At 36.3% G+C, this 24,757-nt stretch overlaps 1 protein-coding gene across 1 annotated transcript in view; it reads right to left on the bottom strand.

Moving 5' to 3' along the window:
* Positions 1–6,945: 6,945 nt before the first annotated feature.
* Positions 6,946–24,757, bottom strand: part of GABRG1 (gamma-aminobutyric acid type A receptor subunit gamma1) — a 78,570-nt gene continuing 60,758 nt past the window's right edge. Inside the window, exons 8-9 of the mRNA XM_055339187.1 lie at positions 22,588–22,799; positions 6,946–12,660 (exon numbers count right to left, since the gene is read on the bottom strand). Coding sequence (XP_055195162.1) covers positions 12,391–12,660; positions 22,588–22,799 — 482 coding nt within the window. The 3' untranslated portion in view covers positions 6,946–12,390. The remainder of the gene's footprint in view (positions 12,661–22,587; positions 22,800–24,757) is intronic.

Here is a 24,757-nt window from a genome sequence, read left to right as displayed (position 1 = left end):
AGTTATTTCTAGACACCTCTTGGTCTGGTGTCTAAATTTGAGGGAGGCAGAAGGGAAAGGCCAAAAGCCAACAGATCTCAGGACCTAATGTACACGCCAGCCTCGTATAATTCTTAACAAAAAGGAAAGTTTGCTGGAAGACTGACTCAGGTACTTTCTTACATCTAATTAATGGGAATTGGGTCACACGGTCACCTTTAAATCATAAACAAAAAGTATGAAGAGACAAATACTTATTTTCTTCTTTTTGCCACTGGGGCCAGTAACCCAGTAACTAACAGAGCTGGGTTACAAACAGGGCATCTAAATTCCGAGTCACATTTTCAACTGTTGTACAACCCTGCTTCCTATCACCACCCTGGATCAAAAAGTCACTATTTCAAGAAATCAATCTCCCTTCCATAACTCTTCACCCTCAAATAGTCATCAGAGCAGATGTTAATAATTTTGGATCATCCGAAAGATCCCAAAAGTTTCTTTAAAAGTTATCTTTATGCAATCAGTTAAAACAAGACGGTAAGATTTACAAGTTTAAGAAATACGTCCACGATCACACAAACATACGGGAGGGCAAGGATTTGGCTCCAATTCTACATACTTTCAAAGCCATTTCGTGTTTATTGTTGCAACACAACAACGGTTGTAATTCTCCTAAATATAATGGTTCTTTCAGATGCCACGCATTTAGTTAGAAGATTTTAGAAATAATTTATCATCTACCAATCTATCATCTACCTATCTACTGTAGCTATATATTTAATTGTGGTAAAAAAAAACACACAGAATATAAAATTCATCAGTTTAAGCATTTTTAAAAATATTTTATTTATTTATTTGACAGAGAGAGAGCAAGAGAGCACAAGGGGTGGGCAGAGGGAGAGAGCAAAGCAGGCTCCCTGCCAAGCAGGGAGCCCCACATGGGGCTGGATCCCAGGACTCCGGGATCATGACCTGGGCTGACAGCAGACACTTAACCAACCTAGCCACCCAGGTGTCCCTGTTTAATAAGCATTTTAAGTGAAAAGTTCAGTTCTAATTATATTTAGAATTATTTTGCAATAGATGTCTGGGACTTTTCCAGGTTGCAAAACTGAAACTCTCTACCCATTGAACAGCTCCCCGTTTCCCCCATCCCATGACAACTTCCATTCAATTTTATGTTTATTGTGAATTTGACCACCTCAATGGAATCTACAGGGACATCTGGGTGGCTCAGTGGTTGGGCATCTGCCTTCAAACCAGGGTGTGATCCTGGAGTCCCAGGATCGAGTCTCATGTCCGGCTCCCTGCATGGAGCCTGCTTCTCCCTCTGCCTGTGTCTCTGCCTCTCTCTCTTTCTCTGTGTGTGTCTCTCATAAATAAATAAATAAATAAATAAATAAATAAATAAATAAATAATAAAATCTTTTAAAAATTAATGGAATCTACAGTTTAATCTTCTAGTGACTGGTTTATTTCACTTTGTCCTCAAGTTCCATCTACAATGCAGCATGTCACATAATTTACTTCTTTTTAAAAGAGGAATAATATTCCATTGTATGTATATACTACATTTTCTTCCTCCTCCTTCCTTCCCTCCATCTTTCTTTTTCTTTCTTTCTTTCTTTCTTTCTTTCTTTCTTTCTTTCTTTCTTTCTTTCTTTCTTTCTTTCTTTTCTTTCTTTCTTTCTTCTCTTTTTCTTTCCTTCTTTCTTTCCTGATCATTGGGTTACTTCCACTTTTTAGCTATTGTGAATAATGCTGAAATGAACACGAGTGTGCAGATAACCCATCCAAGATCCTGCTTTCAATTCTTTTGGATATAGATAGTGCTGCTAGATCATTATAGAAGTAATTTTAATTGATAAAATAATTCAAGACCTTAAATCTGTAGATTTCATTTGAGATTGCTCTTTTTATCTACCCCTACATCTTTGTAGTTTTACTTTAGAACAATTAACCTGTGGCCTTTGACTCCAGTTATATAGACCTATGCAAGTAATCTTGTTTCTTCATATTGTTAGACCCTTAATGAAATCTTCTGCTTTTAATCCTATCCCAGACATGTGTGTCCTGCTGATCCTATCCTTCAACATCAGTTACTACAGAAGAAATCCACTGATATTAATACTTGAGGATTTAGGCTGGGTGTGTGGAGCCGAAATGCCCAGAGAGGAAGTTTTGTAGTGTGATGTAGAGGATAGGCTCCAGGCTGGCATGCCTGGGTTTATTCCTAGTTGTAACATTCATTTGCACTGTGTTCTTGGGCAAGTATCTCAACTACCCTGTGCCTCAGCTTCCCTTTATATAAATTGGAGAAAATAATACTGGCTACTTCTTAGGATATTGTAAGTATTAGGCTAGTTATTTTTTTTTAAGATTTTATTTATTTATTCATGAGAGACACACAGAGGGAGGCAGAGACACAGGTAGAGGGAGAAACAGGCCCCATGCAGGGAACCCAATGTGGGACTCGATCCCAGGACCCCCAGATCATGACCTGTGCCAAAAGCAGACACTCAAACACTGATACCCCCCACAGGTGCCCCAATTACACTAGTTATTCTGAATAAAGCTCTCAGGACCATATCAAGTGAATAGTATGTGCTGGCTCTAATTACTTTTCTTATTGTTATATATCTTGTTATCATCACCCACTCGTATTTCATTCTCAGAAGCCATTCTGTCCACAAGTGCTCATAGAAAAACATGGTTCTTGGTCCCACCATAGTTATTCAGTGTGTCACCTGCAATCTCCTATATTAATTATTTGTCAAAGGCAGTTAAATTAGAATTGAACTATGATGTATTCATTTTGAATCATAAATGCCAATTCCAACACCAACAAATACTGATACATTTTAAAGTTGCACCCTCATTCACGGTTGAATTTTTGTAAATAATTCTGGATGCATGGTAAATGCTCGGTGTTCACTATTTTATTCTGCTTTATAACAATTCTCTAACTCAGAAAGTATGTCATATTCATTATAATGTTAGCAAGAAAGGAAGAGCTAAGTAGATTCTGACCTTGTTTTTCTTGGTCCAGCTTCTCTTCCTTTATTCAAACCGCCAAGAAAAAAGTTTGTACAATGAAGATAAAGAAAAAGAAAATCACTAATATTAACAGGAACTTTGGCAACAAGCGTCGATTTTTTTTAAAATCTAACAAAGTAAAAAAAAATCTAACAAAGTAGTCCTTGGCTCTTAGAGCAAATATATACTTAGAAATTTACTGCACCAATGTGCCAAAACTTCTACCTGCTAATATCGGGAAAAAATGGAGCTGGAGAGACAGAGAAGCTTCCTTGATGCATGAGTCAAGCTTGCCAAGGCGTCTTGGCCCAGTCTTGGCTATTGATCCTGCAGTGGGAAGTAAAGAACTCAGAATGGCCTGGGTTGCTTCTAACTCTTATTTTCCAGGTAGAGAGAAAATAAATATGATCATAAGGTGCATTAATTATAATTAATTCTGAATCTCCCAGTACAGTCCTCAAACTTTATCCTGGGTATGTTCCATTTCCCCTCCAAATCCCTCTAGCCTTCTGCCCTCTGTTCTGTGTTCCAGAAAACTGGCTGCAAGGATTAGATCAAAGTCCCCCCTGACCTCTGGCTTTCAGTAGGGGTTGCAAATGATGAGCACTAGCAGAAAATCAGAGGGAAGAAGGGAAGAGATGTCAGTGGGGTATTTATTCTACAGGCTCCCTCCAGCAGAGTTGCCAGGAGTTGCCAGTGTCCTTCAGCTGAAGGTCACAGTGCCAGTCAAATGTCCTTTAGCCTCCAGCTCTTTCTTTCTAGCTTCCTGCCTATTCTCTTCCCCTGGGTCCCTGAACACCCGCTACTCCTTCGGTAATTAGTTTCAGGATTCTAGAAGTTGCTTTGGGGGCTTTTCTAACTCCTATCCATACTTTCAGACAGTGTCCTTTTGTTGAACCCTTCTCAACACAATTTGAGAATTTGTGTTCTCAAATTACACAATTCAAATAGCCCATCATTCTTTTTCTGGGACCATGACTAAAAAACACATCAAAAACATTGAGGTGAAACTATATTTTCTTACAAAAAGGGAGACAGAGGTAGGGAAGGTGGGAGGGATTTTGCATACTGTACAAAGGGTTTGAATTGATTTATTATGTGCCTTAAAATCCAGAGTTTATATTACAAACACAGAATTCATAAGAAGACTTGAGCTTGATGTGTGATGTTCACTATGGTCTCCCACACTGTCTGGTTCACTGTTGTCTTGTTTGCCACATGGAGCACTTGCTATTGCTCCCTAATTTCCCAAAGACTTTGCTAATGGCCAGCTGAGACGGTTAATACAAAGATACTTGTGTAGTGAAACAATATGCTAATATTAATTATTTATATTAATGCAAAGTGAGGTTTCCAAAAATTTATTAAGTGTGTAATCTTTTAAAAAGACAAGTCGGGAAGAAGAATTGAAATATTAGCAGAATAATTTGAAGATTAGAAGCTAAAAATAATTAAAAATCTAAATCTTGGGACACCTGGGTGGCTCAGCAGTTGAGCATCTGCCTTCGGCTCAGGGCGTGATCCCGGAATCCGGGATCGAGTCCCACGTCGGGCTCCTTGCATGGAGCCTGCTTTTCCCTCTGCCTGTGTCTCTGTCTCTCTCTCTCTCTCTCTCTCTCATTGTCTGTCATGAATAAATAGATAAAATCTTAAAAAAATAAAAAAATAAAAATCTAAATCTTAGTTTGAATATAGAACATCTTAGTAGTATCAATATTGAATCAATATTCAGAAATTTGATTTATGCTAAATGTTGAGTATGTCATTACTAAAGTTACTTCCTATATAGTATTGTCCTACAAGAAGCTTTCCTCTGACTCAGAGTGTGCAATTTTTAACGAACTACTTTTGGTGACCATTTGAAATGTAAATTTTAATAATTGAAGTTCACATCCTGAAATGCAGAAGGAAAGCACATGAGTAATGTGCACAGTAAATTAAATATTTATTCCAGTGAAATTATTCAGAAAGGGCTGCTTAGATTTTAATACTGTGAAAAAAGTCAAAAGCAAGATTTTATTTTGACACAAACAATTTTAATGAGGAAACATACTTCATGTTGCAACTCTCCAGGGGGAAAATATTAAAATTAGTATTTGCATTTATCACTTTCTTTTACTTAAAGCATCTTGTGTCAATTTTAGTGGCAACAGCAATCTTCTCTCTAGATTAATCTACTTTATCTACTTCAAATAACATTGAAATAATTATGAAGAAGCATGTATTTGTATTATAAAACAGATTTACAATTTTTTTTTTACAAATTCTAAACAAGAGAACATAGCCTTGATTAATGTCTCTTTAAGAGGAGCTGAAACTGTAAAGTGCAGTGGAGAGCAATTAAGTTTATTAGTTCACATAAGACTCTTTTTAACTAAGACCTTTTTTTTTTTTAAATCAAAATAAAAAAGGGACGCCTGGGTGGCTCAGTCAGTTAAGCATATGTGTTTGGCTGAGGTCATGACCTTAGGGTCCTGGGATTGAGCCCCCGCATCCAGCTCCCACTCAGCGGGGAGTCTGTTTCTCCTTCTCCCTCTGTGCCTCTCCCCCCATGCTCCCTTGCTCTCTCTCTCTCTCTCTCAAATAAATAAATAAAATCCCTTAAAAAATTAAAATAAAAAAATAAGAAAATGAATTTTTAAAAATGTGGTACCTTTTTAAGTGCCACAGTAAAGTTATTTCAAAATATAGGTTGGAAAACCTTCTCTGTAAAGTACCAGGGAAAAATATTTAGGTTTTCTGGGCCACTTAATTCCCGTTGCATCTACCCAACGGTGTGATTGGAGTGGGAAAGAAACTGTAGACAATAGATACCTGAATGGGAATGGCTGTGTTCCAATCACTGGTGCTGTAGCCACAGTTTGCCAATTCCTTTTCTAGAAAGACAACAGTCTGTTATTATATTTGATTGGACAGCAGGAGAATTTTTCAGAATGCTTTTGGTATCTATTTAAAACATCTCAGGTGAACTGAAGTCCACTTTGGAAAAACAAATGAGCTGGTGAAGATCACGCTCTTACCAAATAATATTTTTGTGCTTTAAGCAGAACTGAGTTGGTTGTATTTTAGGTCTCAATGTCTGTTCTGTGAAGGAAACCTGTTCTAGTGGTAGGATGTGATCATTTTGTCAGGAGGATAGTTCCCTGTAATTGAAAGATAAAGGTCTCTAAATTTAATTTCAGATAACAGGCATATGAGCTTGGAAAATGAATCTAATATACTGAGCCTTGGTTTTCCTATCTGTTAAATAGAGCTCTTGGCTCTGAGCACTACTTTTTTAACATAGGATGCTTGAAGTCCCAGACAATGGCAGGTGCTCAGTAAACATTCAATCCTCCTCCATCTTCCTCAGTATTTCATAGAAACAGCATGGGACCTGAAGGAAAACCCATAAACCATTTTTTTTTAAAGTACCGTGCCATGGTGGCAGAGAACAGACAACTGCAAGGGTGAAGCAGAAAATGCCTTCTTTGCTGATTTTTTTGGCTTTTAATTTTCCATCACTATTTCCTCAAATGAATTAAGACATTTTTCATAACACAGAGTATTTGGAATGGCCCAGGTGCCAATCCAGGCAAATATCTTGTGCTCTCATTGGCTCACTTGGGAAAGGGTACCTGGTGCTTCATATTAGGATGAAATCACAGGTCGTTAGGATAATCCAGAAATTCACAAACTTTGTAGTGAAAGTCTTGCATAATGATGAACTATCCTTACCTACCTTTTTATGGTTCAGTTCATTTTCAGATCTATCAGAGAGAAACCCTTACGTTTATTTTCTTACTTGGAAAAATGAGGGATAATATTGATCAGAAATTAACTTCAGTGCTAAAGTCATGATTATATACCATAAAACAACAAATGATTTTTAAAAACACATTTTAAGAGAACGTAACACCCTTTTTTCATGACAAGTTACTGACTTTATTTTGCACTCAGAATCATGAAAGTACAGAACACTTTGAAAAGTTGAATACTTTTGCCACAGGCTCACAAAATGCTCTCCAAAATAAGGCAGAAGCAGACATCAGACGTCGTCACAATCACAAGCCATGAAACTTTATTATACGACATGACCGGATACACTTAATGGATGCAAATAGCTGTTATTATTACAGTGATTTATCGAGACCCAAACCATTTCCATTTAGGTCAGCCATGTCTTTAAAGTCTGTTATTTACTCCTTTGTGCTCAACTGCATTACAGTTATCACGGGCTTATCTTATCCATTCACAGAGTCCAACTATTCACGGCCCATATACACTTCATTGTCCAACAATAAAAATCTACGTATTTATTTTGAGACAAATATTTCAGAAAGTGAGAATACAAATCCTTGGATTTATCTCGTCCCATCTCAGCCTCTTCTATTGCCAGTTTACCTCCTTTCTTTGTTCAAATACATGTTTTTCCCTCAGAAAGAAAGAGAAGTATTTGAAGAGAAAACCCTTACAATGGGAAATAGATTTAAATAATAATAATATTAATAATGCTAATAATCTAGACAGAATCTTTTATGATTTGTATTTCAGGAGATTATTCTTGCCCTCATCCCTAATGTGGGAGAAACACAGATCAACATAAAAAAAAATAAGCATTTGATTAAAATGTTCAGAGTAACAGCAAGCCAGGCTGTAATGCATCCACAACTTCCTTACACTGGGTTAGAGTCTATTTGCACACACGTCTGTACCGTTCAGTACAGGAGCCCTGGTGCCCCGTGCACACCAACCATGTCACTCAGTTAATGCTGTCTGTCCATCTCAGCTTCATCTCCATTTTCCCTTCTAGTTCAGGTGGCTGGCTCTCACTGTCCCCCACTCAACTATCACTGCAGTTCAACCTTCCTCCTCCCTCACCTCCTGTTGTACAGTTGCTTCCTAACAGGCTTAGACTTTTCTTACTCTGAACAGCACACACCAATACAAGGAACTTTCCACAGTATCAATAATGGCTCTTTTCTACTTAAGTATCTTTGTGAACTCTCCATGGATTTAGAGTATCACCCAGTCCCCTGAGGTTTGTGTTCTTGCCTCTTTGCCACAGGACTGGACCTATCTTTGTCTCATCTTTAATTATCTCTATATGCATCTCAATTTTCAAATAAAATGGAACTTTTATTTGTGCCCATGCTTCTGTTTCTTCATGCAAGCTGTTTACTCAACCGGAAGTGTGATCCCTAGTTAACCTCACGTAGCGACATATACTGAATTCTCAAGATCCCAGCTATAGAACCTTTGCCAGAGTTATCCTCCCTCCCTTAAATTGTATAACTGATGCTCAGACTATCATTTCTTGAGAGTTCATCTTTGTATATTCCCTCTTGCATCTTATCTATGGAAAGTGCTGCATGAATATTTTGCACTAGATCATGTCACTTCCAAAATGCAAAGACAAAAAAGGCGGAACTGACCTTATCTTTCCTAGAGCAGTATGGTTGATAATGTTTGGAGACTCCATTTGAACCTTTTATTTTTTAAGATTTCTTTATCCACTTTTAGAGAGAAGCAGAGGGAGACAGAGAGAATTCCAAGCAGACTCCACCCTGAGCATGAATGCCCATGCAGGGCTTGATCACATGACTCTAAGATCCCAACCTGTGCTGAAACCAAGAGTAGGCTGCTTAACCAACTGTGCCACCCAGGCGTCTCTATCTGGAATGTTTTTGACAATGATTTGGTAATGGCTTCTATGACTTTACAGTGGCATGTCAAGGAATTTGTAACAGTGAAAAACAATGATGACCAACAGAAACATGAGACCAAGTACTTCTGGACTTCATATGGCAAGACACTGAGAAGTAAAGTGAATTTGATGGTGTAAAGAAAAAGTAGCTGATTTTCAAAAATGTTTGTGGAGGGATAAATGTTAAGTCATTAAATCTTCCATTGAATCACTTCAATTCCAGTGCTAAGTAAGATCAATAAAATAATTGAGAATCTGGTATCTTGCTACAGGAAATTTTACAAGTGAAAATGGGCCCTGGTATAGAAGTTTGATAATCCTACATATGTACTTATTCATTTATTAGGTGCTTATTCCCTTATTGGTTATTAACCTAAATTTTACTTGAGCAAGTGATCCTATCTAAATCTCCTCTTGTGTAAACAAAGTACAAGATGCATTTTGTTACAGCATATTAACTTGGAATACAATTTCACATTTTACAATTATGGTCCCTTGATGTCAGACTACTATAAATCATTCTTTTTGATGCTCAATCATTGGCAAGCATGCAGCCCTCAATATTGGCCTTGCTATTTAAGCAAAACTAGCATATTCTATGACTGTATATTGATGAAAGATATGGGAATATGCTAAAGGAAAAAACAACCTGGTGATTGTCTATATTATTACACACATTTACTGTGTTTTGACTTATAGATGATCCGTTTTGACAACTCCTTAATGAAATCTATGTCTTTAACTTTAAAAAAATCAAATAAATTTTCTGATTTCTATTTACATTAAAACTTTAGATTTACTGACAAATTTTGCCCTTTCCTTACCAAATTCTCAGGGAGTCTAAGTTCTTTTCTTTCTTCCTTCCCTCTTTCTTCCCTCCTTTCTTTTTTTCCCCCCAGAAACTACTTGGCATTTCAGGAATTAATTTCAAGTGAGTGTAAGTTTTCCTATGCAATTCAAGAATAAAACATTATCATGCAATTGTAAATTCAAGAGAATAAAATTGTACTAATCACAATTTTCCTTGTCAGAACTTGTCACATATTCAGAGAGTGGGTTTATATAAACTAATGTTTTCCAAATGATTCTAAATCCTTCTGCTCCATTTATCCTTTCTATCCTCTATATCCACTTCTTTGATCTATGTTAGTGTTAAAATCATTTAAAGCAGCTAGGAAGTGCAAATTCCAGTGACCCCAATAAATTCAGACGTAACTCTGCAAGAAGAGAAGGATTTCTCAGAAAATTGTTTCTAAAGATGGTAAAACTTCTTGAAAGAAGAAGGGGTCAGGAATTAGACTGCATTTCCTTTGAAAATAAGTTTGACTTGTTTTCTTGTAAACAGAATCTAACTGCATCTTTACCTTTTTGTTCTCATTTTTAGAAATATTATGATTTGTACACCTCTCTTTTGCTACATATTTAAACAAAACTGCTGAAAATGCCACTGGCTTTGAAAACAAGGTGCTTGTTTCCATGATCTATACAATGAGTGTATATAGTAAAGTGTCTTTGACATTTTTATTAATTTTATTTCCACTTGTTAATATTGCCAACATTTAAAGCCAAGTTAATGGGACACCAACGAGAAAAATCAAAGCTATTTATATTAAGCATTTTAAAGTATTTTAAAATACAGTCATGCTCTGATAGAGTTGAAGAATTCCAGAATTAAAATTGCCTTCATGAAATTGACAGGTTATAGCTTAGAACATGGAAATAGCCATAATACATTTTAGTGGTGTTTATTCTTCATGGAACTTCATTTTCCATTTACCCATAAATGAGTGTTCACATTAAGAATATCCATCAGTAACTCAGCTATAAAAAGTGAATGCATGAATAATTTGTAAGTGAATATATACACAGCCAAAGTTTAATTTGGCTCTCCATTCAAAAAAGGTAGCGTCGGTGGATATTTGGGCATTATCGCTTAATTCATGCTTACATTTTTTTCAGAGGTTTAGAATCAAAATTTAAAAAAAAAATCTGATTTAGCTGAGGAATACACGAAGAAATGTACTTAGATTAAAAAAAAAACCCTAGTTATTCTAAAGCAATAACTATAACCATGCCAGAGCCCCACTCATATATTCACTAACCATGTGGGGGAATTACTGTGTTAAAAACTAGGGTCAAATGCACAGGCGCTAGTTCCCTCCACATATCATAGGATATAAGCTTTGATCACAAAACTCTGTATCCTCATACTTTCTCTGGCAATGAAAACAGTTTTTAAAGGTTATCTCCAACATCACTTTGGGGATCTTCCAAAAAAATTAGGTGGTAGTGAATGAATGTGGAGTTCTTATAAACAATGGAGATGCCAAACTATTTACAGGAATGTAGTGATTAAAGCCTGGAGTTAACTCTACTCTTAACGAAAGAAGCATTTGGGAAACTGTTAACCAGCAGGCCTTATACTACAGTGAGGCTTTCTCTGCTCCTATCTCTAAGACTTTAGAAGGCTCCAGCAATCATGTTCCGTAGAGGTGCCTCTAACAGAATTCCACTTTTAACATGATTTTTGAGCCTGCTCTCATTTTTTGTAAAAGAGAACATCATAACAATTTATAACAAAGATGTAAACCTGACAAGAGTCCAAATGTAGGAGCCAGAAAAGATAATATATGACACACACCTAAAACTATATTTCTAGGATATTTTTAGTCTGGCAATTATTGGTAGTACATATTTAAGACCGTGTCCCTAATATGAACTGTTAATCAATTTGTTAGATAATTCTTTATCCACAATGAGTAAATACGAGCACTGTTGTTCTTCAATGTTTTTGAAAATTTAGGGAACGTAATACTTTTGTAGAACATAAAAAAATCAATTCTTTCTGTATTTAATTTCAGTGTTAGTAGATCTAAACATTTCAGTGTGAACTTCTTCATACTTCATAAATGCTGTGAGGCAGAGAATAAAATGGTTAAATGTAACTTTATTTTTTCACCTTGAATTTAAAAGAAATGACTATGGTGGTTTCCATCCGAGTTTGTAAATCGTCAAAACTAAATGTAACTACAGCTCTATTTAATATTGGTGTCAGGAAATAGTGTTGATTCAAATACAGATAAAAACTGGCCTTTTAATAAGGTGAAAATTGGCCTTTTCTTCTAATTTAATTTGTTCTTGAGAGTGAAAGCATCTGGATATAAATGCCAGGAAATCATGGCTTCATGGTTTTAACTAGCTCTATTCCAAACAGAGCATACAGATAAAGTGTCAGAAAAAGAAAATCAAAATAATTATATTTTCTAAGCAAAAACTTACTACATAAACATTAGGCATGAGATTAGGCTACCGTTACAAACAATGATATTATATCTAAATAAAATATTATTAGAGTTATTAAAGTATTCCATCTTTCAAATATGAACCACGGAACTTATGAATTCAAAATCTCAATGGGATACTAGTAAAATAAATAAGATTCAAGTAAAAATATATGTACTATTTTACTCTATTGAATTTTGCATCTAATCCCTTTGACATACATGTAAGTAAATTAACATGAAAGCTGCTGCTGTATTTACCTATGAAGCCATAGAACAGTTACAGTGGTTTTACATTTTAACCAGTGGTTTCTCTGCATTTTGAATTTAAACTTCACGTTACTGAAGTGCAAGAGATTATATTGGATTTAGTTAAACTTCTTACAATTTTGGCCTGGCACATAGAATTTACAAGTAAAGATAGCCAACCCAATACACCAGATTGAACAGGGCAAAAGCTGTTGGGAAAAATATTCGAGAATAGGAGTCAATTTTAGCAATGCGGATGTGTATCCTCCCTTCCCTCCATGATCCTGTTCTGCAGTCTTCAAAACAACAGAAGAAGCTGGCGCAATCCTTGCCCTCCAAACACTGATACCCATAATCCTCTTCTCCATGTGGCAGAGAAATGCTATTCATTGGAATCAGAGTGGATCCAGGATGGAGTCCAGGGGACATCTGAGTAAAATAATAAATGAGTTTTTGAGAAAAAAAAATATTGAAAAGCAATATCAATTTGTCCCTTAAGGCAAACTCTAAAAGACTGATAGGCAATAAAAATAATCTTAGTTTACAGAAATCAAAGTGGTGTTCAATCCTAATGCATTTTTAGATTATAATTTACTTCATACAACATATTATTTTACATTCCAAAGACCATGCAGAAAAAAACCCCTCCAATATGCAATATATTTTATAGCTTTAGAAAATCGGCCCACCAAAATATTCTTAACCATGCATCTAATTCTAAAATAAAAATAAACCCTGTATTTCTCTATTTTACACTAAAACATTTACAATGCTATCAGTATCTGTTTGCTATTATTATATCATATAATTTATTTATTTTAGTGATAATGAGAACAAATAGCAAACAAGACAATTTGAGAATGCAGAAAAGCTTTCAGGAGCTGTGAATGAATTAAAAAAGGCATGGGTTGGGTTTCTAGCAGTGGCAAAGGCATCCTGTTTGGGAGAGAAAATATGCAGGAGTTAAAAGTCAGGTTTGAAAACAGCCGTGTCCAAAATTTGACTCATTCTACTAATATAGCTATCTTCATAGAAGGAATTAATAATTTTTGTGATGGCTGTGTTGAGTAAATTTCATGGATTATTTAAATGATGAGTGCTCCATCTTGCCCATTTATAAAAGTTACTATTACCAGGAATATTTTGGTGACATATCAAATTAACTTTTTATGATACCAGGTTCTGAATAATATTATATAATAAAAATATTTTTAAAAAATATTTAAAAATCAAGCAAATCTAGGATACCATGAAACACTAAAGCAATCACTTTGGAGTCAGACAGGCCTGGACAGAAATTCCAGCTCTGCCCAGGAGAGTTAGGTCACCTGGAACAGGAAATGTTAGTGCTCGTGTTTCTATCTCTGTGTCTCCTGCTAGAAAAGTCACAATAATACATAGATTCATTTAGTAATTAAATGAGATGATGCATATAAAGCACAAAGCAAAACATTTGAAACATAGCAAGTGTTCGACAAAGGTAATCTTATTGTTGTTGGTTTTGTGATTGTCATTGCTAGTGTCGATGCCTGAAGAAGAAATACCACACTTTAGTATAAAATACATGCTAAAACAAGCAGTAATAACAACAATCTGGGCCTCATAAAAATGTGCTACTGGAAAAAAGAACATTAATGAACTCGAATAAAATGGCAATTAAAACATTAATGAGGACTGAAGTTTTATTAACTCTTCCTTCACAATTCCTGCATATTTTAGGGGTTATCTTAAAATGTGAATTTTACAGCTTGTTATACTTGGTGGCTTTATCATACAAACACTAAATATAATGCTGAGATTATAAAAATTATTTTAACCTGATCGTAAATTCTTCCTAATGAAATTGTTTGCAACAGTTTTTCATCCTACATCTTGAAATAGATACATTTCAAAGCTATGAAAGTTAAATATTGTATGGAAAAGATTTTAAAAATTAAACACAAAAGAGAATTTTTTAAAAAATTTGGACATATATTCAAATCCATTTTATTTTGAAGGAAATGTAGAGTCTAAACCACTACATATTAAAATTCAGTAGATGTAAAAAGTAGCAAATAATCATATTTAGTGATATTTTAAAAAGATAAATGCATCACACAAGTCATAACATTAGAAACAAAATGTGCAGCCTGAAGATAAGGAGCAATGCCCTAAACACAAATAAATTCATGACTCCACTTGCCTGGATGTATCATAAAAAGCAGAAGCAGTATATTATTAAATGTTAATGACATATCTTTTGAGCTTGACACTTGGGGATACTTGACTAGACTCTGAAATTTTAGTGGAGCAGTAAAATTATGTACAAAATGAGGCAAATTGGTATTCATTTCCTTGTCACTTAATACTTAAATAGCACATGTTCAAATGCTAATCAGAGTGAAAAGTGAGTAAAATACAAGTTTGCTAGTTGGCAATTTCAAGGTTATATGGCACAAAATGGGATCCATATATCACTGAGCTCTGACATAAATAGGAAGACGGTATGTTTGTTGGAAGATATCAATTGTGCATGAGAGGGATGATTAAATATTAAAGTGCCCAAAAGTGAGAAAAACTGCAAGTGGTTCATTTTAAAACTGGACTTATCCCTGGTGGTCAGAATCATGGAGAGCTTCTATCACAGTGATCCTTTAAATTGACAATGTTCCAGTTTCTCGCTGCCCCCTTCAAAACACCACAAGTCCGTAAAGTGAAAGAAGCTACACTCTAATGAATGATGGATGTGAATAGAAATAGACTTTATAGGTGCTGAGAAAAATATGCCAAGAGTTGACATGGTAGCAATAAAATAAAATATTTTGACACATAGAGAGTGACCTGGAAACCACTAAAAGATTAATCAGAAGAATATACACATTCCAAACCTTATTTACCTGAAGTGCAACTATGTTACTCATCTTATAATTCCTCAAGAAAAACTCCCATGGCCCTCAAAAATAGCAAACATTGAAAAAAATCAGTCTAATAGAAAAAGAAACTACACAACTGAATAGAATTTTCTTTTACTTTAAATGATATCATTTTGAGAATACAACGTTTTGTCATTATTTGAAAAAGTCATTGAGAATACAGCTGAACTTAACAATATGAGAAATTGATCCCGTTCTCATTATTAATGACACATCTGTCTGGTTATACATTATTTACATATTAAAAGTTTATTTATTTAGTATTTGGTGGGGTAGGCACCAAGGGAGACAGAGAGAAAATCTCAAGCAGACTCCCTACCCAGTATGGAGCCCATCATGGGGCTCAGTCTCATGACCCTAAGATCATGACTTGAACAGAAACCAAGAGTCCGATGCTCGACCAACGGAGCCACTCAGGTTCCCCTACATTATTTATATACTAATAATACAATTAAGTATACAAAATGTATTTCAAGGGGTAGCCCTGGTGGCTCAGCGGTTTAGCACTTCCTTCAGCCTGGGGTGTGATCCTGGAGACCCAGGTTCAAGTCCCACGTCAGGCTCCCTCCACGGAGCTTGCTTCTCCCTCTGCCTGTGTCTGTGCCTCTCTCTCTCTCTGTCTCTGATGAATAAATAAATAAAATCTTAAAAACAAAAACAAAATATATTTCAATATACACTATATTTCAATACACTAATGCCAAATAAATATTAAGTAGTAAATAAAACATTTCTGTACAAATTATATTTAGGGGTGACATTATGATTATTATTTGTATCATATACTAATATCACTAATGTTATTAAATATTAGTAATGTGAATACCAAGCATCATTAGGTCATGTTATTGATATTTACGAAATACCGACGAATATTACTGTTATTAACTTCCCATTTAAAACTTTGCATTTGAGAATACAAGCCTGAGCACAGGTTTTCTCCACTCCACCCTCATAAAATCCCATTTAAGTATAAGTCAGGATTTCAAAAACTACAAGCACATCAGTGTTAAAGCAGACATGAGGTGGATCTTGGTGATGCTGAGCAGCCAATCAGCATGTCAGAATCTGAGCTAAGTTTTTGAAAGATGAAAAACAGGTGAAAAGGGGCCAAAAGATAAAGTAGACCAAAGGAAGCCACATTTCAGAAGAGGCTCAGAAAATGGAAACGAGAGAGTGGGAACCATCATTCCCACCCAAGACACTTCAGGAGCACTCTAGTGGAGGACAAATGGGAAAGATAAGCAGGATGGAAGACATGGCATTACTTAAATGTCCATCTCCAGAGTAGCTACAGCTCCCTAAATCACTGCTCCTCTGTGCTTGTTAGAGAAGTAGAGGAGCACAGGCTGGTGTCTGCTCCGGTTCAGAACTCTGTAACTGCTAAAAAAATAAATAAAATAAATAAAATAAAAAAAATAAATAGATAAACTCATGCTACTCCGGGAGGCTAGGGCTCCCGAAGGTGATATTGGAAGGTCCTAGTGATACCTTCATCATCACTTAGAGTGTATGTGTGTATGTTTAGAAGCAATAAGATGTCATCCTCCCCGTCCGCACACATAAAAGTGAAACCCAACGGTTGCACACTCTACAGTTACAGGCCAAGCTTGCAGGGCCTACTGGAGAAAAATCACCAAGAACTATCAAAGTAAACTAACAGTACAAAAGAAAAACATGAAGGTGGCCAGCTGGAATTACTGATTCTAATCATTCTGGAAAAATAAAGGAATATTAAACTTTTGAATTGGTTCACTTGGAAATACAAAAAGATTTCCTGACAAAGAAATAATAATCAGATTGGCTTTGTAATTAGTGATAATAATGATTTTAAAGTAGATATCTAAGTGTATTACTTAACATTAAAAATTAGCCAATATTTATTAAAGGTAAGATAAAATATTGGAGGAAAGAATAAGGAGACAGTGAGAAAGCTGTATTTTCCCCCTTTATACTAAAGAGCTATAACTATATTGAAATTTGGTGCTTTAAGAATCAGAAATATAACGGAAATGATCATCAGAGGAAAAGATGAGAAAAAATGGTTAAAATGTGGCTAATTCTGAAGACTGTGAGCCAAGGGTTCAGGGCAAAGAATTTATTCTTTTACATTTTGCATTGCATGATTTGCTCATGTGTTTCAACCGTGTATATATATTACTATTAAAATTAACTTTCTGAATGAGATTTTTTTTGTGATTAATCTGGTCCTTTTCAGCTGTACCCACCTATGATGGTTTTAGTAGGAAGAGAAATATCAAGGAGTGTTATTTGGAAATCAAGGTCAAAAAAAAAAAAACAAAAAACAAAGAGCCCTTGTTGGCGGTACTTATCCCCCTCTAGAGGAGCAGTGATGACCACTGTCACACGTGAAATTAAGTGGCTATTCTCTCTGTTGAAAACATCGCATATCCACTGACTCTTTACAGTTATTTAAATAACCTTGTATTTCATATCCCATCGACACCAAATGAGCCCTCCTGGAAGCTTTCCCAAAAACCATTACAGGAAAGAAGAATTATAATTTGTGAAACTGCGTATTGATACAGATTTTCATTATTTCAGGATCCTGAAAGCTAGACAAGTGTTTATCCATATAGATATGAACTAATTGAAAGCAAGATCCTTTCTTTGCAGAGAAGGGGCTGCAGGTTGGGGACCGTGGGCAAAACAAAATACCCTGGTTCCTGCTCTCAGCAATATATTACTTCTTGAACTATTCCAGTGTTTTCCAAATTTATCTCCCTGTCCTTTTTGCCAGTCAAATGTATATTCTGTGCTGCTTCTAATTATTCTTTAGAAACATACAAATGAATATGTGACCTTGCTTTTACAAACGTGGCTTAACATTGCAGACAGTACACAATGTACTTTTTTTTTTTTTAATCATAGTAGTGGAGACTCTACAACTTGGCCAGAAACCACTTTTCTAACCTCAACCCAGGTTATTTTCTTTCCTAAAATTCTTATGTTCCGGATCAGCACTGTCCAATCCAACTTTCTGTGGTGATAAAGACGTTCTATCTCTGCGCAGTCCAATACGGAAGTCACTAGTCACATGCAGCTATTGAGAGCTTGACATGTGACTAATGGTACTAAGACACTGAATTTTAAATTTTAATTCATTTTAATTAATGAAAATCAACCCAGCCATATATGGTTAATGGCTACTGCATTGGGCAATACAGCTTGGAACACAAAACAACCTACATTTTACTCTCATAGGTAAAGAACTCAATTTGGCCTCACCTGGTTCTTTCTCTTAAACGCCTTTCTAATTTGTTCTCCTGAAATTTGCAACTTATTCCTCAAAGAAGTAGTTCAGTGATTTTTCCCTGTCAAATCCCCTTGGGAAGAATAAGTTTCCAGCTTTTTGAATGAATTATCTACACTTGAAACGAAAGGAAGCCACCCTCACTCCACTGTGGCTCACAAGGACATAGCCTCTTCTTGGTGTTTTGTGCGTAAGTCAATGTTTCACAGACTGAACCACGTAGTGTCTTAGGACGTCCTCAGTGCAAAGATCAGGCTTTGTGGTACCTATCTCTATTTCAATACAAATATCTCCTTTAAAAATGTTTTTTATTGGGGCATCTGGGTGGTTCAGGAGGTTAAGCAACCAACTCTTGGTTTCTGCTCAGGTCATGATCTCAGGGTCCTGAGTTTGAGCCCCACGTTGGGCTCCGCACTCAGCAGGGAGTCTGCTTGAGGATTCTCTCCCCTGCCCGTCCCCCACTGTGCTTTCTCTCTCTCTCTCTTTCTCAGATAAATAAATCTTTTTTAAAAAAGAAAAAAGAAAAAATGTTTTTTAGAAATTCATATTTATTATAGAAAATATTCTGCTTCAGAAAAAGTATTTGAAACTGGTCATTTACTTGAGCTAATTCTCCTATAGTGTCTTTGTTTAGTTTTGATTTTTAATCTATATTGTTCTTTATGTATAGTATATATTTTTTATAACTAGATTTAAAGATAATGAAAGCAAAGAACACATTCTATTGTTTTTTTCTCTCCAAAGTGCCTTGTCTATGTTTGGTGAAATAAACTTCCAACATTGTACATTTTAACCAGATTATGAAGAAGTTAGTTTGTCCTCAAATGGGTAAGACAGGACCCTGATGTAGGTATGTATAACATGGTTTTCTGAGATTCCTAATCATCTATCAGAGGAATATTCTCGTTTCAACGTGAACTGCTCTTTAGTTAATAATAAGTGGCTTACCACAGTTACATTTCTATGACCTTTATCTGTCTCATAGAGTCTTGATTCCATACAACATTCTTAACTTCTTTGATTTTTTAAAAAATATTGACATAAACATACCCCGAATCATATTTTTGATGAGTATAAATAAAAACACAGTAATATGTATGAGATGGGATGGAAATACGGGCCAAATTAAAATGTCATTGATATTCACAATAAAAAATAAAGGAGGAAAGATATGGAAAAGAAAGATGAAAGGAAAGGAGGATTGAAGGAAGAAAGGAAGGGAGGAGACAGAGAGAGTGAGAGGGAGAGAAAGGGCCTAATATATCACATGTAAAGTAAGAAGCATTTTTATTAACTTATATTTTTTAAGATGATTCAGTAAAGCAAGCTAAAAGTCTACTGTGTCCAAACATGATCTCTTCTTAAAATAAACTGGAATACTCTGGGATATTAGTTAAGCAGTCAAACCTAAAGAAGGGGATTTGGGTTTTGCTTTATAACAGATGTGTGGATCTTTGAGTGACTCTAGTTAAGGTCTTTGGTTCTGACCCGACTATTATCCTAAGTAGCCTAGAGAACCAAAGGAAGAAACGCTAGATTTTAAACTACTCAGAATTGCGAGCTTATGGGAGAAAGTGTGGATATGGAAGGAAGAGAAAAGGAGAAGGAGAAGGAGGAGAAGAGGAAGAAGAAAGAGGCGTGGAGGGAAGGAAAGTGAGGGAAGAAAGAGGAGGAAGAGGAAGAAGAACAATAACAATAAGAAAACATTTGAAAAGGTGTAAAGACAAAGACCCTGCAAGATTTCTGGGTCTAGGGCACCTGGGTGGCTCAGGGGTTGAGCATCTGTCTTTGGCTCAGGTCGTGTCATGACCCCGGGGTCCCGGGATCGAGTCCCACATCGGGCTCCCTGCAGGGAGCCTGCTTCTTCCTCTGCCTGTGTCTCTGCCTCTTTCTGTGTCTCTCGTGAATAAATAAATAAAATCTTCAAAAAAAAAAAAAAAACCAAGATTTCTGGGTCTAGGTTGTGCGATTGATCGTGTTGGCTGGTAGAAGAAAAAGCAGACTCCACCAAACCATTAAATATTAAGTAGAGCGCTTGAGGCAACAAGCAGAGCTGTTCATTCTTCATAAAAGTCCATTCTGATTCACTTGATTAGCAAGACCAGATGGCTGAACACTGAACCAAGCGGGGAGTCAGATTTGATTACTGATCCCAGTTTTTCAATCAAAATGTCATTTAGTATTAAAAGAGCTCATACATCACATAACTGAACAGAAAGGAAAGACTATAAGACTTAATTTGGGCCTGAAAGAAAATATTTTATGTGCCCAGGTAGTCAGTTATCTATACCAATTTACCTTTCAAAGTTTAGTGTTTCAAAGATCTTAGTTGATTTTTATTCCATATTTTTGTTAATTTTTATTATTTTGCTTCCTGGGCTTGATAAATATTTTAAATAGCCTATATATATTTATTTTTTTCTTAAATAGCTATTCTAGAACGTTGCCTAGGACATGAGTGTCCCTAAATATTTAGTGAATGAAAGATTCAAAAACATCATGATTTTAAAGTTTGCACTCCAATGCTTAAGCTTCCTGAGTAAATGTGGCAGCCAAACTGATTAGCTATAGTCCCAGAGTAGCCACTTGGTTGAGTGTCTTTGATAATATAATAATAGTACATACATCATACATTCTTAGAATGAAATTAGAGAATCTATGTGAGATTGTACATTTCCTGATTATATTCACAATTTCCAGAAGTAGAATTTTCAAAGTAATAATTGAACATGGCTGTGGATGAGTAAATAATGAAGTGGGAAATCCGGAGAGGATACATGGATTTGATTCAAGGAAAATTAGTCGCAAACCTGCATTCTTCTTTACCTAAAAATTTAGCAAATGGATATTAATGTTGACATCATTGACCTCTGATGGTTTCTCCGTTCAGAGGCTACACTGTGTCCTACACATAAGCTAAAATAAGTCAAATTGAGAAAGTCACAGGCTAACTCTGTGATGTGAGTTATCCAATGTGTACTGCCAGCAATGAGCTCTGCTCTCTTGGAATACTGTGGGAAGGCAAATACACGTAGGGTTTGGTCCTTGGAATATAACATGAAAAGTAAAATATAATTTAAAAATATGTCAAAGTTGTAGAAAGAAATTAATGAAAGGTGGGAGGAGGGAAGAAAAGCACTGCATCCTAGAACTTAAGTTAGGAGCTAATATGGGAAACTTCACTCCCCATTCTATACCCTCTATGGTAGGCTTACAAGCTTGCCACTCAAGCAGAGCTACTGTACACAGTTCTCATTTATTTAGATATTTGGGAACAAATCTGCTTTGAAAATCTTTACTGGAAACAGCAATAAAGTGCCCTTTGGGTCAATATTGGAGAAACACATGTTTGCTTTTCTGAGTCCTATGAGAACAGGAAATATAAAGGAAGGATTACAAGCTTCAGCTCTGGCATATAAAAAGGCCTGGATATGAGTCTTGGATTTTTCACTTCCTATGGCTGTCCTTGTGCACATTCCTGAACTTGTTCGCATAGGAGTATAAATGAAATCATGCATGTCAAATACTTGGCATACTCAGTGACTTTTGGATATTCTTTACGGTTGTTATAATTGCCATTATGATAAGAGGTTATAATTGTCCAACACTTAAGTATCTTAGAATTAACAGAACCAGTTCTAATATATGAATTTAATGTTCCATATGTTGAGGTAGATATATGAGAAGGATGGGGGGAGTGAGAGCACACAAATATACACAAACCCAAAACACTCGACAGCTATGACTTTCAAACACGGCTGAACACTAACATTAAAGAGGCTTCTTCATCTCTAAAAACGAAGTGATTTTGTGGGCCACCTGTTGTGAAAGCCCAAATCCTAACCACCCCCCAAAAATAGAATCAAGGAGATATCTTAAATAATTTTTTAGGCACAAAGAATCTACCACTTGAGGAAAATTCCCAGCATAAGAAACCACTCTTTACAAGGGGGAGCCAAGGGTCTTTTCTAAGGGGAACTATTAACCTCCTTTTCCTGGTGGGCAAAGACCTCACAGTCACTGAAACCTCCGGTTTCACCTTCATGTGATTTAGGCTTTGTTAGAGAGCTTCAAGACTCTCTGTCCGTCTAAGCAGGCATAACATGAGTATTCAAAACAGTATCTCTAATAGTGAGTTGCTGTTTATAAAAATAGAGATTTTTAACATACCGAGCTTTTATTCTTTAGCTTTCTGTTTCTGGTGGTCTTTCCCTTTTTGTTGCTGGTAAAGTAATGCAAGGTGCCATATTCCATCAAGGCTGCAAAGACAAAAATGAAACAGACGGACACAAAGAGATCCATCGCAGTCACGTAGGAGACCTTAGGTAACGACTTCCTGGCGATTGTACTCAGGGTGGTCATGGTCAGAACTGTAGTGATACCTGTGGGGAGAGAGGGGAAAACATATATAAAAAAAAATAGCATCCCATTTTTATTATTTCACCTGGTTTGGCAAGGTTGGGAGCAGGAAGAAATAGTGGAAACAAAAGGATATGATTAGTCATGATTTACAGGAAAAAAGAAAAAAAAATGACTGGTAACCATAGCTACATTCTGTTCAATGGGCTCTTTGTGTCCATAATGAGTTCTAATCGTCTAAATCTGTGAGCTACAAATAGCTGACTCCCCACGCCCATCCTTCCATTCCTCCAGCCACAGACCTTCCGATTTTAGCTGGCGTGACACTGCGTGAGGAACTTGGCCACCTTCTCTCAGCTACGTGTGGACTGGACACAGGCTGAGATCTAGCCAAGGAGAAGTAAGTCACAGGTGGAAACCAGGTCCAACAAATGGCAGTAAAAATGCAAAAAGGGAGTCCAAAGTTTCAAATTCCAGGGGGTGCCTGGGTGTCTCAGTTGGTTAAGCCTTGGCCTTAGGATTGGGTCATGATCCCAGCCCCAAGGCTGGCTCTTTGCTCAGCCAGGAGCCTGCTTCTCCCTCTCCCTCTGCCTCCTGCCTCACCTGCTCTCTCTCTCTCTCTCTCTCTCTCTCTCTCTCTCTCTATCTCTCTCTGTCAAATAAAAAATCTTTTAAAAGGTTTCAAATTTCCAATTGTAAAATCAACAACTCATGAGGATGTAATGCAAAAAGCATGGTGATTATGGTCATGAAGACTGTGCTGTATATTTAAGTCACTGAGAGTAGATCTTCCAAGTTCTCATCACAAGAAAATAAATTCCATGACGATGTTTATTAACTCGACTGAACGGTGGTGAACATTTTACAAGATACACAAATATTGAATCATTATGCTCTACTCCTAGAACTAAGATAGTGTCAAGTGTATCTCAATAAAAATAAGAGATGGCATCAGAGAGACAGAAAATGCCCATCTTTCCCTCTTCCTCGTAGCTTTCTGTTGGAATCCAATGGCCGGAGCACCAAGAGCCACCTTAGCACCTTAGATAATCGTGAGGATCAAGGTCATCCACCACACAGCAGGAAACTAGAGGGAACCCAAGCCCCTCAGACTGCAACCCCTGGGCTTCTCACATGAAGAGCAAATACTCTCCTACCTAATTGAAGCTACAGTGATTTTCGGTGTGTTTTATGCCACACACGGTTAAAGTGGATCCAAACTAGTACAAGTGTTTTTCTTATATAATAACTTGAATTCAAGCTAATTTTTTTTTCATCTCAAAGTTTAAGCAAAAAATTATGGGCAACAATATAATATGCCCATGGAATACTTAGGCACAGAGAAAACCTTCATATTTTAAAGAATTCAGCATATAAAATTGGATATTTTCATTATTTATTTATTTTTTCTCCCTGGGCCTCAGGCGCGTGTCTCTTTCTCTTTAGTCTTGGCTTTGTTGTGGTTCTTACCACTGCTGAACCCCGAACTCACCGCTATACATGCCATATCCCTCCTTACATACGCTGCTATAATTCTCATTCTGTGTCCACCAGATATGGCCCCATGAGTGGAACTGCATACTCTCCAAAGAGTGCTTACTATAATGCCAAATTCTTTTTAATTTGGCCAATTACTTATATAGTGGCAACATCTGTGATGAAAAAAATAGGGTCTCTTTGAAATAGTAAGAAATATTTCTTGGGCAGCCTGGGTGGCTCAGGGGGGTTTAGTGTCGCCTTTGGCCCAGAGCGTGACCCTGGAGTCCCAGGATCGAATCCCATGTCAGGTTCCCTACATGGAGCCTGCGTCTCCCTCTGCCTGTGTCTCTCATGAATAAATAAATAAAATCTTTAAAAAAAAAAGAAATATTTCTTTTGACACATGCCCTGATAATTCCTCTTAAACACCCATCTTTTTTACTTTTATCATCACTTAGGATTGAAAAAAAAAAAGTAAAGATGACAGAAGTATGATGGATTA

The sequence above is a fragment of the Nyctereutes procyonoides genome, unplaced genomic scaffold (genome assembly GCF_905146905.1).
Source record: "Nyctereutes procyonoides isolate TBG_1078 unplaced genomic scaffold, NYPRO_anot_genome, whole genome shotgun sequence".
Lineage (NCBI taxonomy): Eukaryota > Metazoa > Chordata > Mammalia > Carnivora > Canidae > Nyctereutes > Nyctereutes procyonoides.
The sequence above is the reverse complement of the archived record's forward strand: the minus strand, read 5'-3'. Positions and strand labels throughout refer to the sequence as shown.